Consider the following 17,366-nt stretch of genomic DNA (forward strand, 5'->3'; position numbering starts at 1 on the left):
CATACTATAATCTCGCATAAACCAATACAAATTTGCTCGAATTGAATATCCCTTCTTTAAGTGGCGGCACCGTTTTGTTAGGAATGTTCAAGCGATTAGCTTCACAAAGCCTCAAATGAAATGCTAGATGCAATATTTTGTTTTGTCTATTATTCATAGAGAGAGGCTGCAGAACTGTCCATTTGTAAACAACACTGTCAAATTAACTACTTCCGCTTGGAACATTAGTGGCAACATACGGGGGAGTACTTTTACATTTGGCCCTTGTCATTAAAGATCTTTTAAAGGAAAATGTTATATACTAATGAATACGACATTCTAAATGTACTTAAATGTGTATTAAGTTGTGGTTAGAGTTAGAAATATGAATATAATGATGTTTTAAGCGTTGAATGTGAAACAGCTTCCCCGTATTAGCCTCAAAATGGTGAGGTCCACAACACCCGGGAAAAGACGGCCCGCGCCCGAGCGCTTATAGCATCCATTGTATCAGTCATCAAGACTCATTCAGGGACTCCGCACGAACCGAGACTCCTCCAGTGGCTTTTAACTTTGATTTTACCCGTTTTAAATCAATTTTAGCATTTTCTATCTGTGTGATTGTTACAATGCCAGCCAGCACTTCCATGTCACTACCAGAGGATGTCAGGAAAAGGTAACGCTGCTTTTGAGAATGTAAATAAAGCGTCCTGTGATCTGCGTCTTCGCGGCCTAATATTTGTTGTAGTTTTAAAAGCAACTGATCATTTGGTGTATGCATATCTGTCATTCGCCACTCTTGGCCATGTCAAGCTAGCTTGAGTGGTGGCGAGTTAGCCCTCATAACTGTTAGCATGTAGCCTGTCAAAGGGAAAAACGGCGTGGTGGATTTGGCGCCACTCAAGTTGTACAGTTTTTTGTGAATGAACAGCGACATTTGGTTTTGATAAGTGTAATAGTAAATGCACGGTATAGATTTTCATTGCATTGCATGAATTACTTGGGTTGTGTGTCCGCAGGCTACAGGTGCTTGATGAAGATGGAGTTTCAGATGAGGTGGGTTTTACAGTTGCCTTATGCACATCTTTGCTGGTGCAGCTTCACTCACATAAGACGTGTTACATGACTCGCTGGACCAACTTGTTGACCAACCCTTGTTCACCTGACTATCCCAGACCGTTTTATTCTTTATTCAAAAGTTTGTTTCATTGTCTGTTCAGTAGACTTCATGCACTGCATTTTCATTTTTAGGATCAGGTGAAGGAGAAGCTGAGTTTGTTGCAGGACTTTTTGAATGCCAGCACTTTGGATCAGCTCAATAACTTGAAAGAAAGGATGACTAGTTCTGAGATTACAAAGGTGAGTGTTGTAAAATATGTATGTTGTGCATCTTTGCAAAATGCTTCTCTAATATTCTTTCTGCTATTTGACTTTAGGAGGTCTATCTCTCAAAAGTCAAAGCTGTTTTGGGAAATGAGCTTTCTCTTGAAAATGGTTCACATGGTGATGGTTTGGTGCAAAATGGAAACTCTAATGGCCTCACAAATGGGTCTCATAAAAATGAAAACAATGGTGATGTAACCATGGAGGAAGATGAATCTGAGTCACTCAAGTCACCTGGAGCTCCTAAAGGAAAGGGTGGCCGCAAGAGCAAAGCAAACTCTGACTTGAAAAGTTAGTATATGCTGCGTGAGTATTTTGACAAAGCTTAAATGAACTGGTCTCATTTACTGGTTTATATTTAGAGTCTCCAGCAAGTTCTAGAGTGACAAGAAATGGCGGCAAGCAACCGACGATCATGTCAATGTTTGCTAAAGTGTAAGTATCTTTTAATTAAAAAAAAAAAAAGATAAATTTGGCTTTCCTGAAGACTTCTGAATATTCTGGTCTTTAGTCAAAAACGCAAGTCTGAAGACTTGAATGAAGAAACCGTCAATGGTCATGAAGAAAAGAAGGATAATGATGATGTTGATGAGGTAAAAAGGCCAGTGATGTGTAATGGCATAGGGTCACCTGCATTTGGGAGTAACTTTGTTCTTTTTGTGTTTTAGGTTCGTGAGGAAAAGAGGCTTAAAGTAGAAGCTGATCCAAAGTAGGTTAGATATTCTGTAACAAATTAAAATAAACTATTGTTTAATTGTCTTAAAACTTTTGCAAATGCAGACCAACTCAAGAATTGAAGACTGATGTAACAAAATCTGCTGCTACTGCAAAGGTAATTGGGTAAAAAGGTTAGTAGAAATCAAGTCACATATTTTACATCTTCATACAGTGCAACAATTATGACTTTCAGAGTCCTCCACCAAAGTGCACAGACTGTCGGCAGTACCTGGATGACCCTGATCTAAAATTCTTCCAAGGGGATCCAGACAATGCTGTAAGTGCCTGAATTGGTTATTCAATATGTGTGCGCTTTTTAAACTTCTCCAATTTAAAATTATCTACCATTTTAGCTGGATGAACCAGAAATGTTGACAGATGAACGACTTTCTCTGTTTGATTCAAATGAAGATGGCTTTGAAAGTTATGAGGATCTGCCACAGCACAAAATCACTAATTTCAGGTTTGTGGCCCAATGCTAAATTATAAGATGACAATATCTTTTATTTAATTTTGTATTTTATTTTAGTGTGTATGACAAGAGGGGTCACCTTTGCCCCTTTGATTCTGGCCTAATTGAGAAGAATGTTGAGCTTTACTTCAGCTGTGTCGTCAAACCCATCTATGATGACAATCCATGCATGGAGGGTAAGAAAATTTGATACACCAGTGTAATGTTCCAGTGTACTCAATCTGATGATTGTACCTTCAGGAGGTGTTCCTGCCAAAAAACTAGGACCCATCAACTCCTGGTGGATCACTGGCTTTGATGGGGGAGAGAAAGCACTTATTGGTTTCACTACAGGTATTCCTTATATAAATCACATCTGCTTACTAAGGTGTTCAGTTACTCATGACATTTATCTCTAAAATCCAGCATTTGCTGATTACATCCTAATGCAACCCAGCGAGGAGTATGGCCCCATCTTTGCCCTGATGCAGGAGAAGATCTACATGAGCAAGATAGTAGTTGAGTTCCTTCAGAAAAACCCTGATGTCACTTATGAAGACCTTCTTAACAAGATTGAGGTGAGATTTGTCCTGTGATGCATGTGGTGATTTAACATCAGCTGATCCTGACAAATGTTTGTGTCCTCAGACAACTGTGCCCCCTGCAGGGCTGAACTTTAACTGCTTCACAGAGGACACTCTGCTGCGTCACGCCCAGTTTGTGGTGGAGCAGGTGGAAAGCTATGATGAGGCTGGAGATTCAGATGAGCAGCCGATCATTGTCACTCCCTGCATGAGGGACCTCATCAAGCTTGCTGGAGTCACGTTGGGAAAAAGGTGGGTCTTTTCTCATTTTAAATCTGACCAAATCTGATTTAACTAAGGGCTTCTCTTGAGTAAAGTTGTCCCCTTTTCACTTTACTCTGCTTCTTTAACATTTCCTATGCAGCATGCTGCTGTACTGGTAGGTAGCTGATTGCTTTTTGTGCTGTTTTTATGTGAACCATGTTACACTTCATGTTGCTTTAAACCCAACATTTGTAATTGTGTTCCCATATTTGTGAGATGATTTGTAAAATGGCCATTTAAAAACACGTTTGTTTAAACAGGACTGGGTACTTACTAAAAGCATTAATTGGTAATTTAATAAAAATAAAAATTATTGTTATTCACAACTGGTTGAAGTCATGTGATCTAGCAACCCAGAGTATAATAATAATAATAATAATAATACATTTTATTTGTTAGGCGCCTTTCAAGGCTCTCAAGGTCGCCGTACACATATACACACATACACAATACAAATAGAACAATGTAAAATGATTAAAAATACATTTAAAAACAAATATAGATTAAAAGACAGAGCAGTTATGGTCAGAGTGGTCAGGATGTGAAGGCCTTTCTAAACAGATAAGTTTTGAGTTTAGATTTGAAGTGTGGGAGTGAGTGTGTGTTGCGGAGGTCGTGAGGGAGGGAGTTCCAGAGCTGGGGAGCAGAGCAGCTGAAGGCTCTGCTCCCCATAGTGACAAGACGGGCAGGAGGGACAGTGAGGTGCAGGGAAGAGGAGGAGCGGAGGGAGCGGGCGGGTGTGGAGATGTGAATGAGGTCAGACAGGTATGGAGGGGCCAGGTTGTGGAGAGCTTTGTATGTGAGGAGTATGATTTTGTAGTGTATGCGGTGCGTGATGGGGAGCCAGTGGAGCTGTTGCAGGACAGGTGTGATGTGGTGATGGGAGGGTGTGTGTGTGATAATGCGGGCAGCTGAGTTTTGGACCAGTTGGAGTTTATGGAGTGATTTCTGTGGGAGTCCGAACAAAAGAGAATTGCAATAATCAATACGAGAAGTGACCAGGCTATGGATGAGGATGGCGGTGGTGTGTGGGGTGAGTGAGGGACGGAGGCGGTGGATGTTTCTGATGTGGAAATAGGCGGACCGGGTGATGTTGTTGATATGGGAGGTGAAGGAAAGTGTGCTGTCGAGGATGACACCCAGACTCTTTACCTGAGGGGAGGGGGAGATGGAGGAGCCATCAATAGATATGGAAAAAGGATTTATTTTGCTAAGGGTGGATTTGGTGCCGACAAGTAAGAGTTCTGTTTTATTGCCGTTAAGTTTGAGGTGAACCAGGTTTGTATTTCTGTGAGGCAGTCTGTCAGGGAAGAGGGTGGAAGTGTAGAGTTGGGTTTACTGGAAATGTAGAGCTGGGTGTCATCCGCGTAACAGTGAAAGTGAATGTGGTGTTTTCTAAAGATGGAACCAAGGGGGAGAAGATAGATTAGAAAGAGCAGAGGACCGAGGACAGAACCCTGAGGAACACCTGATGTGACAGGGAAGGGGTGTGAGGTGAATGACTTGAGCTGAATAAACTGAGAGCGATCTGAGAGGTAGGAGTGGAACCAGGAGAGGGGAGTACCAGAGACACCAATGGAGGAAAGTCTGTCAAGGAGGATGGAGTGTGAAATGGTGTCAAATGCTGCACTGAGATCTAGCAGGAGGAGGATGGAGAGTGAACCAGAGTCAGCAGAGAGGAGGAGGTCGTTTGTGATTTTCAAAAGGGCAGTTTCAGTGCTATGGAGGGGACGGAAGCCAGATTGAAATTGTTCGTAGATGTTATTGGAGGAAAGATGAGTGTGGAGGTGGGCAGCAACTGTTTTCTCAAGGAGTTTGAAATGAAAAGTATGGGGTTCATTTGGCTTTCTGACTTTCTTGAGCAATGTTGACCACAAAAACATTGGCTAATTCATGATGTAAAGAATGGTGACATCTCAGTTGTAAGAAAGATGTATATTGGCTAGAACACGATTCATACAAGTGGCTACACAGATGGGCATGTAGACTTTTTTTTTTTTTTCATTAATGGCTTTATTTGAGTAATGAAATAATAGACATGGATAACACATGGAACTACACAAACAAGAGCCATGTGCATGCTTTGGGATGAGCCCAGACTTTTAATGGGTCACACTGGTTTAATTTTGTCTAAAAAAAAAAAAAAAGCAGTTTTTAAGCTGTACTAGTATCCAAAAACCTATGCGTGTGCAAATGCTACCAATATAGCAAAGTGTTTGAACTTAGGAACTATTTAAATGCCAACTTGCCCCATTTTACCTGAAAATCGGGTAAATGTTTTGTTTTCAGAGCACTCTATTAAATGAATGCAGTCCTAGTATAAACAAGTGAACAGACTCTGGTTGGCCTGCCTACATACCACGTGGGCAGACACGTGTTAAGTTTCACTTTCGATTTGTCAGATCAGTTCATTCAAAGGCAGTGCTCCTCATGGCTTTCGCTGGCGATTGCATGAGAAATATGCTTTAACTTTGACAAAGAAGGATGATTATAGCAAAGATTGGATCAAATTGTCCGCTTGGCTGCAAGTTTGCAAGAAAATGCGCCGCACACAGGATATCCATTTTTAGCCACAACACACAGGCGGTAACATGCCCTAGAGGCTCCGTGGTGCAGACTTCATGTTTTTTGGGGTGGATTCAACTCTGGGCTTGTTCAGTCAGCTCATCTGCTCACCTGTAAGACCACACTAGTGCCTTTGTTGTGCACATGCTAAAATGAGTGTGCGCGTTTAGACGGCATCACATGTCGCACCGTGACATCGCTGCGTCTGTGGGGTCTGATGGCTCCAAGACTGGATCATTTATCATGGTTGACTTCGTGCTGCCGATAACAACTGATTTGTAGACATGGATAATTATATTTTAGCTAAGCTTTAAAATTTGAACTTTAAAGGGCAAAGCCAATCTGTGGATTTTATTCTTCTGTTGCCTTTTTTAAAGATTTATTTTACTAAACGGGTAAAATAATTGATGGCTTTGGTACCCAGCCCTTGCTATAAATTTAATTGGCCAACATGAACATGCGTGCATAAGACTGTAGTGCAGGGCTCTCCAATCTTGATGTCCTAGGAGTTACTTTTTATGAACTCAAGACTAACTGGAGCTTACAAATGATCTGCCACTATGAGAATTGGTTTGTGCAACTAACTGCACCCCACCTATTAACAGCTTACCCAAAATGCTTAAATCCTACATTTATAAACTAAATGGTTGAGTAGTTTGGTATGAGTCCGGTCTGTGACAAAAGTTTCCTCATTCAGCTTAATATATAGAATTCTACTGGTACAAGTTGGAGACCCCCTGCTATAATGTAAACGTTTGATTGCACAGCTTCAGTGTTTGGTTCAGTCGCTCATTTCAGTTTGCATGGCCTAATGTATTCAGATGCATTTCAAATGGAGAAAGTTGACACAATTTAAACATTTGTGCTGTTTTTAATGCAGGAGAGCAGCACGGAGACAAGCCATTCGACATCCCACCAAGATTGAGAAGGACAGCAAAGGGCCAACCAAAGCCACAACCACTAAGCTTGTGTACCAGATCTTTGACGCATTTTTCTCTGACCAGATTGACCAGAATGATAAAGAGAATGGTCCGCTTAAACGTCAGCGCTGTGGTGTGTGTGAGGTTGGTAGCTACTGATGAGGCACAGCATTCATTTTATTACCGTAATTAAAAACTAGATGTTTGTTTTCAGGTTTGCCAGTCTGCCGATTGTGGAAAGTGTAGTGCCTGCAAAGACATGATCAAATTTGGAGGAAGTGGAAAGAGTAAACAGGCATGCAAGCAAAGGAGGTATGGTTGGGCATTGCTACAAGGATCCAGTTGAACACCAGAGTTGAACATGTTAATAAATATTGAAAATCTGCAATTTAGATGCCCCAATCTGGCAGTTAAAGAAGCTGAGGATGATGAAAACATTGAGGAGGAAGATGTTCCTGTGGAGAGGACTAAAAAGCCTCCTACAACAAAGAGGAAGAAGCAGAGCCAGTCCAAACTTTCATGGATTGGAGAGCCTATTAAGGTAGGTGCTTTAATGTAACAACTGCTCTCCATTGTATACTTTTTCACACTGCTTTGGTGAACACTAGACAAGCTGGACTGACCTAATTAACGGCTCTATTGTCAAATGAGATTGTGGGAGATGGTGACTGTCTTGGAAGTTCTGTAAACCTGTACATTTCTTTTGCATTTTAGGTGGAAGGGAAAAAGCAGTATTACAGGCAAGTCTGTGTGAATGATGAGGAGCTGGAGGTGGGAGACTGTGTTTCAGTTTTGTCAGAGGACCCATCTACTCCTCAGTATCTGGCCAGGTAAGTTCTCAAATGGATGAAAATTGCATGTTTGTCAAAGTTTCTTAATCATAAAAAAAATTGATTAAATTCATCTAGCATGTGACTAGCTTCATGGCATCAGTTAATGCTATAAATGTATCTGATCAAATGAATTGACAATTGTGAAATGATCTTACAATAATTGTAACACTAAAAATTCATATCATGAAACTCTAGTTCATCATGATTAATGCGTGTAACTCTGTATTTCCAGGATCACTTCACTCTGGGAGGCAAATGGAGAGAAGATGTTCCACGCTCACTGGTTTTATCGAGGAACAAACACAGTGCTGGGAGAGTCATCTGACCCTCTGGAGCTGGTCATTGTGGACGAGTGTGAAGACATGCAGCTCAGTTACATACAAGGCAAAGTCAATGTCATGTACAAAGCCCCGTCTGAAAACTGGTTCATGGAGGTAAACTTCAACTCACTATTTGTATGGTGGGCATCAATCAATTTAGAATACACCAACTCAACTTGCAGCACTCTATTGCATTTGTTAAGTGACCTCCCAACTCTAATCAGTATCAATCATGTCACAAGAACAAAAGCAAAACATGAGAATTTAAAAAGGATGAAAGTCTTTTTCAGTTGGTCCATATGCCAAAAGATGCACTGTTATTCCTGAAGTTAACTTTTACTTTGTTTAGCTGGCCATATACTGTGTAATTCATTACCCTCCATTCCCCTCTCATATTGGAAGAATTGTTTCACTGTTTCTGCAATTATTCAAGAGTATTGATAGAATTACCAGGTTTATTCTCACAGTAATTCTAACTCTAAATTTTGATATTGTGACATTCCCATTCCAGGGTGGAATGGATGACGACATTAAAGTCATTGAGGATGATGGCAAGAGTTTCTTCTACCAGTTTTGGTATGACACGGACTTTGCCCGCTTTGAAACTCCTCCCAAGACTGTTCCTTCAGAAGACTCAAAGTTCAAGTAAAATTGTGTACAACTTCAGCCATGGTTCTGTCAATTTTATTTTTCTAATCCATTGTGCATATTTTTTGGCCAGGTTCTGTAGCAGTTGTGTTAGAAATGAGGAGAAGGAAGCGCAAGCGACACCCCGTGCATTTGAACCTTTGGATAATGAAGATGATGGAAAAGCTTTGTATGCTCTGGCCTGCTTTAAAGGAGAACAGTTCAAAGTGGGAGACAGCGTTTACCTGCCCCCAGATGCTTTTAACTTCAGGTAGGGAGAATCAGACCTGCTTCAGGTGTACAATTACTAGTTTGCTTTATAGAAATATATTGCATCTTGTATTTTGTAGTGTAAAACCAGCCAGTCCAGTGAAGCGCTCTCACAGAAAAGAGGATGTGGATGAAGACTTGTATCCAGAGTATTACAGGAAGTCTTCAGATTATATCAAGGGCTCAAACCAGGATGCACCACCACCTTTTCGCATCGGCCGCATTAAGGAGATCTTCTGTCACAGGCGCAGCAATGGCAAACCAGACACTACAGAGGTCAAACTGAGACTCTACAAACTCTATAGGTACATGCTTCAAAACTGGAGATTCTCACTTGTAGCACAACCTGACTCTGCTGCTGAAATTTGTAAAAAAAAAAAATATATATATATATATATATATATATAGGGCTCTAGCCATCAATATGCAGTGACAGTCAGTCCAAAATTTTGATATACTCTTTACTGTACTAAAAGAAAGTCCAATATATTTAACAATTCTGAACCTGGAAGGAATCACTGCTGTTACACGCTTTACCCAAGTGCATTATAGCAACAAACCTGGGCATTTTAAACATATAATTGATGCTTGTGAAGGTTGATCTGCTAAAGGCATTGTGAGTACTTGGACTCTGTGTGCCATCATCATGTAATCCTTGTCCAGGCCAGAGAACACTCACAAAGGAGTGAAGGGCAGTTATCACACGGACATAAACCAGTTGTACTGGAGTGATGAGGAGGTGACTGTGAGCATGTCGGAGGTACTGGGTCGCTGTCAGGTGGAATACGGAGAGGACCTCACAGAGACTGTCCAGGAGTACTCCAGCGCAGGGCCTGACAGATTCTACTTTCTTGAGGTACCTATCACAAATGGGAAATGTGTTTTAAAACTATTTCAAACTGTTAACGTTGGTTATGTATTACCTTAGGCCTATAATGCCAAAACCAAAAGCTTTGAAGACCCTCCAAATCATGCTCGCTCTGCTGTCAACAAAGGAAAAGGGAAGGGCAAAGGAAAAGGTAAGTGATCACAAGTGTTGGTTTTTTTTATACCATTTTTAATCCTTGTGTTCATTATCATTAATAATTATTTAATTTTATTTTTTTCAGGTAAAGGCAAAGGAAAGGGGGCTGCAGCTCAAGAAGCACAGGAGTCTCAGAGTGGAACACAGGAAATCAAACTGCCCAAATATCGCACCCTGGATGTGTTCTCTGGATGTGGAGGCCTGTCTGAGGGCTTCCATCAAGCGGGTAAATACGTTTCCACAGATGGTTAGCCATTCACTCTCTCAACATTAAGTCCATAAAGCAAAGATGATTTTAAATATTCATTCACCATCTCATTTTAAGACCTTTTTAAATGCATGAAGTGGCTGTGTCCAAACTGTCAGTAGGGCTGTCTTGTGAATTTCTTTGGCAGTCTTTACACTGTACAAACCCTGTAAAGATGTCTCTAACCCTCTCTTCAGGGATCTCTGAGACCATGTGGGCCATAGAGATGTGGGAGCCTGCAGCTCAGGCCTTCAGGCTCAATAATCCGGGCACCACAGTCTTTACTGAGGACTGTAATGTGTTACTGAAGCTGGTCATGTCTGGAGAGAAGACCAACTCTTTGGGCCAGAGGCTACCACAGAAGGGGGATGTGGAGATGCTCTGTGGAGGGCCTCCATGCCAAGGCTTCAGTGGCATGAACCGCTTCAACTCCCGCACTTACTCCAAATTCAAGAACTCCCTCGTTGTCTCATACCTGAGGTATAAAGTTACGGATGTTCTAATTATTTTTTGACTTATTTGTATGCGCGCATCAACCAAATTAATTGTAGTTTCATTATCACCCAAGTTGTACACAATGCATTTTTCTTGTTTTGCAGTTACTGTGACTACTACAGGCCCAGGTTTTTCCTACTTGAGAATGTGAGAAACTTTGTCTCCTTCAAAAGCTCCATGGTGCTCAAATTGACTCTTCGCTGTCTGGTGCGAATGGGATATCAGTGCACTTTTGGGGTTCTCCAGGTTTGATTTATTTCCTTTTTTTGTGCAAGTGAACAAGTCATTTCAATAAAATTAATCCATTTGGTTTGTTTGTGTTCAGGCTGGTCAGTACGGTGTGGCTCAGACTCGCAGGAGGGCCATCATTTTGGCTGCTGCTCCTGGAGAGAAGTTGCCACGTTACCCTGAGCCTCTGCATGTGTTTGCCCCCAGAGCCTGCTCCCTCAATGTGGTTGTGGATGAGAAGAAATATGTCAGCAATGTCACTCGGTAAGTCTAGATTGAAAATACTTTCTACAATTTTTCACATACTACTTTGTCACATACTGAAACATCAATTAGATTTTAAATATTTTTCACAAAATTGTTCAAATCTTTCAGCAATATAACCTGATTCATTCTTTTGGTCTCAAAATGCATAAAGAGCTGAGTGCTTAATCTACCCAATATTCAGCTTTTAAATTTTCCTTATTCATGTTTTTTTTCTGCAGAGGTAATGGTGGGATCTACAGGACCATCACAGTGAGGGACGCCATGTCAGACCTGCCTGAGATAAGAAACGGGGCAGCTGCTCTGGAGATCTCCTACAACGGAGAACCCCAGTCCTGGTTCCAGAGACAGATCAGAGGAACACAGTATCAGCCCATCCTCAGAGACCACATATGCAAGGTTCATACTTTCACTAATATTCACTTAATGTTTCTGATCCAATAACATTTGTATGTGGTGACATGTGTAAACAGTATTGAGATTTGTGAAGAGTTTAAATCTGTTCTACTCCTTTGTCTAAAGTGGATGGACTCAAATATTTATAAATATTGATAAATTGATCAGAATTCAGAGTTTCTAGCCCAATTATTTGCTACTCACCATTTCAGAGCTAAACTATAGAAATGACATGTGACTGTTTTTTGTTGTATTCCCAGGACATGAGCGCTCTAGTGGAGGGACGAATGCGTCACATCCCTCTGGCCCCCGGCTCTGACTGGAGGGACCTGCCCAACCTGGAGGTGCGACTGAAGGATGGTACCATGACCAAGAAACTCCGCTACACGCACGCTGACAAGAAGAATGGACGCAGTGGCACTGGGGCCCTGAGGGGGGTCTGCACCTGCGCTGGAGGTACAGGCTTAAGTTAAATGGTTATTAATTCAAATTAAATGTAGACACAAGCTTTACAGTATTTGAAATGTTTAGATATTGGACATTTGTACATTAAAGACATTTAGTCAGAATTAACCCCAACCTAGAAATGGAAAAAGGGAAATCCACAAATGATAACGCAAATTGTGTCCTTATCTTGCCACCTTTTTATTTAAAGCAGACTTATAAAGCTCTGAAAAGTTGGTTTTGCATAAAACTATTTTAGTTGTTTCCCCTCACCATTTACTCGTATTTGCAGGTTTCAGCAATCTTTTGATGTTTGTTTTTGATCAGTGGACGTGTACTGGTGAAAAGTTGCTCTGTACTTTGCTATGCTGGTGATTCCTATGCTTAAGAATTTAAAATTGGAGAACAATGTGGGCACAAATGAGGAAAAAAATCCAGCTTGTTGGCTTGATGTGCAGCTGTCCATAGGAGGGGCTGAGAACTCCACAGCTTTGTACGGATGACGTTTATGTCGACGTCAGCTCCCATTGGGCACCAGTTTTCTAGTGCTGAAGCCAGCAGCTTAGTTTCTTTGGACACTTAAAAATCGCAGTATTCATCTAAAATTGTAGGTAGTTTTAATCTTGTCATTTTAAAGACGGTGTTGTCATCTGCAACTATCAATTGGACCAACACAAAGTCTTTATGCATTAAATTAATAAAGAATTAATTTATTTTTTATGTTGAAGGCAAGCCGTGTGACCCCGCAGACCGGCAGTTCAACACTCTGATCCCCTGGTGTCTACCTCACACCGGGAATCGCCACAACCACTGGGCCGGACTGTACGGCCGCCTGGAGTGGGACGGCTTCTTCAGCACCACGGTGACCAATCCTGAGCCTATGGGCAAGCAGGTACGTTTGTTCTATTCATATTGCCCACCGATGAAAAACACTAAATGTAAAACCAGAATATTATATTTGGATTCTGTAAAGTAACTCAAAAAATACAAATCTTTAAAAATGTATTGCAAAACAAATGACAAAGTAATTATCACACCAGTTATTTATCCCCTTAACCTTTTATTTTGCCTACATAGTGCTATAAACATGGACAAAGGTAAAGTTTTAATGCAATTATTTTTATTTATTTTTTTTCCTGACCCTTGACAAAATGCCACCCCAAAAAGAATGCTGCCTGAAGCATTTAACAAACTAGTTGTGTATGATGGAGATCCCAATATAAGTAACTTTGTGCATCAGAGTGACACTGACATGGAGAAATGTAAATTTTTTTGTAGGTTTATATTGTCTTAAGTGGTCAAAACAAATTCAACATTTGTATCCATAGGGCCGCGTACTGCACCCAGAGCAGCACAGGGTGGTCAGTGTGAGGGAATGTGCCCGTTCTCAAGGATTCCCTGACACTTACCGCTTCTTTGGAAATGTCCTGGACAAGCACAGACAGGTAATGGTTCAGAGTAAGTTTTGGTAGTCGTAAAAGTGTATTTTCAATAGAAACTGGAATAAAATCTCTTATAGGTTGGAAATGCAGTGCCTCCTCCTCTGAGCAAAGCCATAGGTTTGGAGCTCAAAAAGTGCATTCTGGACAAAATGAAGGAGGAACAAGGATCAGGTGAGTAGTTTTGCCTTGTGTTGAACTTGGAAACTTGAACTCTGTAAACTTTTTTTTGCCCTTATCAGAAAACATCAAACAAGAGAAGATGGAGGTCTCTGAATAGTCCCATCTGAAGGACTGAATCAGTTCATGAATTTTAATGCTGCCATTGTTTTATTCCAGTTTGTCAGTCACATTGTGCTGTATCATTCCAGTGTTTTTAAATGTGCTTTTAATCATGTGTTAAATGTTTGCCAATGTGGATTGTATGTAGTTTTTATAATATTTCAATTAAAGCTCTTATGAAATTTGTTTCTAAAAAAAAAAAAGTTTGAGACTTAAATATGGTTGGATTTTATTTTAACTAGTGAAATTTTCTATTGTAAAATTAGTACATTTAAATTTTACACTTACCCTATGAAGGTCTAAATATGGTGACTGAAGACATTAAATATTTAGTCTTTCATGAGAATAAGAAATGGTTTCATTTATTTAATGCCACAATCTTCCAAGAGCGTATAGTTCAGATTACAATTAAAATACTACTTTTAATCAGCTAATTGTGACTAGACTAATTTCCAGCCTTAAATTTAAGTATGTAATAGCTAATGCTTGGATAGTAAAGCCTTGAAGATTGCAGCTGTTTAAGATCTACTCATTGGCATTTTTTAAAGGGAACTTATTTCAGTGGTCTACAGCCTTTAAAACATGCATGGGTGACTCGGTAGAAAAAAACTTTACTGCTAAGCATTTCATTTTAACTTAACATCCACTTATGAAAGTACATGTTCTACAAATTATCCATGATCTGATTTATAAGAGTTTGTGCAGAATCATATAAATGGCAGATTACAAGATTAATTGAATTTTTACTGCCCAGCCTTAAATGTAAAAAAAGATAAACATACAATATCTACCTCTAATGGACTAACACACCAAAACACCAGTGAAGAAATGGCAACAAAAAACACTGTTGATTCTCTTTATTCAGGTACAAGTGAAATTTTACCCAAATAAAACCTGTCCAGGAATAATCCAATGGCTTTTAGTTGTTTGACGGTCTGTAAAAAGAATAAGATCAGTCAGAGATTTCAGTGAACATATTAACACATCAGAATAGAAGCACTCACTTGGCCCATTCAACATTAAGAATAAGATGATCATATCCAAATCCTGACACTCCTGCAATGGCTCTGGCAGCATCTTCCCTGCGATGAAAACTGATGAAGGCAAATCCCTGTGGGACAATAGTTAGGAGAATAAAATCAAAAAATCACTTCTGTTTTAAGGCAACGTGTTGTCTGACACAGACCTTGGACTGCCCAGTATTCTTGTCCTTGGCCAGATAGATCCTTGAGATTGAGCCAAATGGTCTGAATAGCTCCTGTAGGTCTGTCTCACGGGTGTCCTCAGACAAATTGGTCACGCGGATTGTTGCATTATCATCAGCTGTAAATTGCAAAAATTACATTAGTGTAAAAATTTAATTCTACGTCACTGAGTCCATGATCTCATATAGTGAAGAGAAACCCACCTCTGCGGTTAGGCTGCATGGACTCCCCTCTCCTGGTTCCCCCGTCCCTCAGGCTCGGGGGAACATATTTACCAGTCTTGCTTTGAGCAGGCTGTGCAGGTTCTGGTTCAGCTAAAAAAATGAATGGAACAAATTAGAAGAACTTGTATTTCTTTGCTACTCTTTTCTCAACTCTCTCATACCAGAGCCAGCAGGTTTTTCCTTGTCTGCAGTGGAAAGCCCAAGCTGTTCAGCCAGCTCCTTCTGCATGGGCCCCAGAGTGTCCTTGTAGGGACATCGGGTGGTCCAGTGGTCCCCTTTACAGATACGACAGGACACAATCTTCTGTCCCTTCAGTTTGTTCATGGGATCTTCATCTTGGTCTTGGGAATTCAAATCCTGTAACACACAACAATTCAGAGACTCTAGAGCAGTATATTAAAATATTATGTTTTCTTACCTCTTTGTTGGAAACAAAAGTCATAAAAACATCATCGCTGACAGTGGTGGTGGCAACATTAGGGCCGGGAGCATCAAACTCAGAATTTCCAAACTTCTTCCAGTTCTATAAAAACGGAGGCGTAAATACTTAAATTTTGTTTCTCAGAAAAATCTAAATTTAGACTAATACCTTTCTCCTGGCAACAGCTTTTGAAGCCTTTCTGGTCTCAATCTTGAAAGTCCGCACAATCTAATGAATAATTAAGATACATTTTAATAAGTGAAAAATGTGTGTGAAATGGGTAATAAATTCATGAGGTAACCAGAATCCAAATGTACAAATACCACAACTCACCTTGTACTTCTTCCCATCTTCTATTTTGTATTCAGTCACTGTTTTAATGTTTCCTTTAATAGTTTCCTTTGGTGATGGAAGTGTACCTGCCACAGAAGTTCGACTTTATGAATAATATAGTGTGACCAGTGAAGTGGACAACGCCCAAGAAATCAAATACAGCCCTTACAGTCTTATAGCCTGATAGTAAAAACGAACTGTTACAGATGTCAAACGATATATTGTGCATAAACACAAGTCATTGGGACTAGCCTGTATGTTAACGTATGCTACTGACTGTTGAACAAACAACAAAGCACAAAAAGAGTTACAACAACTTTATCGCACTCCAGCGTTGGAGTTGTGTACGCGGTTTACATTATGATGTAGACCTGAATCGAGACATTATTAATAAACAAACAAAAAAGACGAGTTAAACAAACACGTGGAAAAATGGCCAGATAGCCGGCCTCTGGGCGTGCTAACATTAGCTAATTGTAATTGTACCTTCATCACCCTCCTCCTCGACCTGGTCCGCCCAGCTGGGCTTGGAGCTGAGAACAGATGAACATGTGGGATCAGAAGATGAGGACGAACCACAACAAGAAACTTGGGTAGAGATACTCACTCGTCGTATTCAATAGACGGCATCCTGAAGGCTAGCTTAGCTTCGAAAGCTAGCAACCGCGAACAGGAACGTGCACGGGAAGCTGTCACCATACACTTCCGACATACTTTCATAACAAAAGTAAGTATATATTTTTTGTTCACTTTATTGTAAAATTGTAATCAATATTGTCAAAACAGAATACATTGTTCTAAAATATTAATGGGATTACAAATGATAAAGAGGCTTTGTAAAGCGTTTTACTGATAGTAGACGTTTGACTGTATAGAAAGGATTACAGTCATTTGGATTCAACATGGCACAATTTTCTTAAATTGTGAAAATTCATTTAGATATATTTGTAGGAAAGGTTAAACATTCAGTCATTTACATACTGTGAATATATTGTTTGGCCAGTAATGAACAAGCATAGAAAATGTTCCTTTTATTTCGTTAACTTTGAAAATGACTCCATATTTAACATCCTTTACATCAGGGGTCACCAACCTTTTTTAACCTGAGAGCTACTTTATGGGCACTGAGTCATACGAAGGGCGACCAGTTTGAGACGCTCTTCTGAAATAACACATTTTCTCAGTTTGCCTTTAGTTATACATTATTAATAATGATAAATAATAATCATATATGTGAACACACTGATCACATTAATGATTTCTCAAAATAATTATAAACAATGAGCAAGGAGGGAAACAGATATCAGTATTCAGCACTTTAACTTTACTAATCTTAGTAATTGTTAAATTTCCAGATGACACTTATATCACTACATCTCATAGGAGAAGTGTCCCATTTTCACTATCCATTGACAAACCTTTTTAAGAAAACATAAATAATATACATTGCA

The 17,366-nt window shown here is 40.0% G+C and overlaps 2 protein-coding genes across 2 annotated transcripts; one reads left to right on the forward strand and one right to left on the reverse strand.

The window, feature by feature from the left end:
- The first annotated feature begins 460 nt into the window (after positions 1–460).
- On the forward strand, positions 461–14,076 carry dnmt1 (DNA (cytosine-5-)-methyltransferase 1). The gene is made up of 34 exons (XM_033970612.2): positions 461–655; positions 999–1,035; positions 1,231–1,338; positions 1,416–1,653; positions 1,725–1,797; positions 1,874–1,955; positions 2,031–2,071; positions 2,143–2,194; positions 2,273–2,356; positions 2,433–2,542; positions 2,609–2,727; positions 2,792–2,884; positions 2,957–3,108; positions 3,179–3,366; positions 6,824–7,007; positions 7,078–7,175; positions 7,257–7,404; positions 7,578–7,693; positions 7,929–8,130; positions 8,528–8,661; positions 8,738–8,914; positions 8,994–9,218; positions 9,577–9,769; positions 9,842–9,932; positions 10,023–10,163; positions 10,382–10,664; positions 10,784–10,925; positions 11,005–11,171; positions 11,393–11,570; positions 11,828–12,023; positions 12,740–12,903; positions 13,340–13,456; positions 13,531–13,624; positions 13,693–14,076. Exons 1-34 carry the CDS (start codon positions 609–611, stop codon positions 13,728–13,730), a joined length of 4,512 nt encoding a protein of 1,503 aa, XP_033826503.1. The 5' UTR covers positions 461–608; the 3' UTR covers positions 13,731–14,076.
- A 636-nt stretch (positions 14,077–14,712) lies between these two features.
- Positions 14,713–16,634, reverse strand: eif3g (eukaryotic translation initiation factor 3, subunit G). The gene is made up of 9 exons (XM_033971379.2): positions 16,523–16,634; positions 16,402–16,448; positions 15,916–16,001; positions 15,751–15,810; positions 15,580–15,684; positions 15,323–15,518; positions 15,141–15,251; positions 14,919–15,055; positions 14,713–14,843 (listed from the first exon to the last, which is right to left on the reverse strand). The coding sequence occupies exons 1-9, from the start codon at positions 16,612–16,614 to the stop codon at positions 14,733–14,735; spliced, it is 945 nt and encodes a 314-aa protein (XP_033827270.2). The 5' UTR covers positions 16,615–16,634; the 3' UTR covers positions 14,713–14,732.
- Between the last annotated feature and the right edge of the window lie 732 nt (positions 16,635–17,366).

This window comes from Periophthalmus magnuspinnatus, chromosome 8 (assembly GCF_009829125.3).
Source record: "Periophthalmus magnuspinnatus isolate fPerMag1 chromosome 8, fPerMag1.2.pri, whole genome shotgun sequence".
Lineage (NCBI taxonomy): Eukaryota > Metazoa > Chordata > Actinopteri > Gobiiformes > Gobiidae > Periophthalmus > Periophthalmus magnuspinnatus.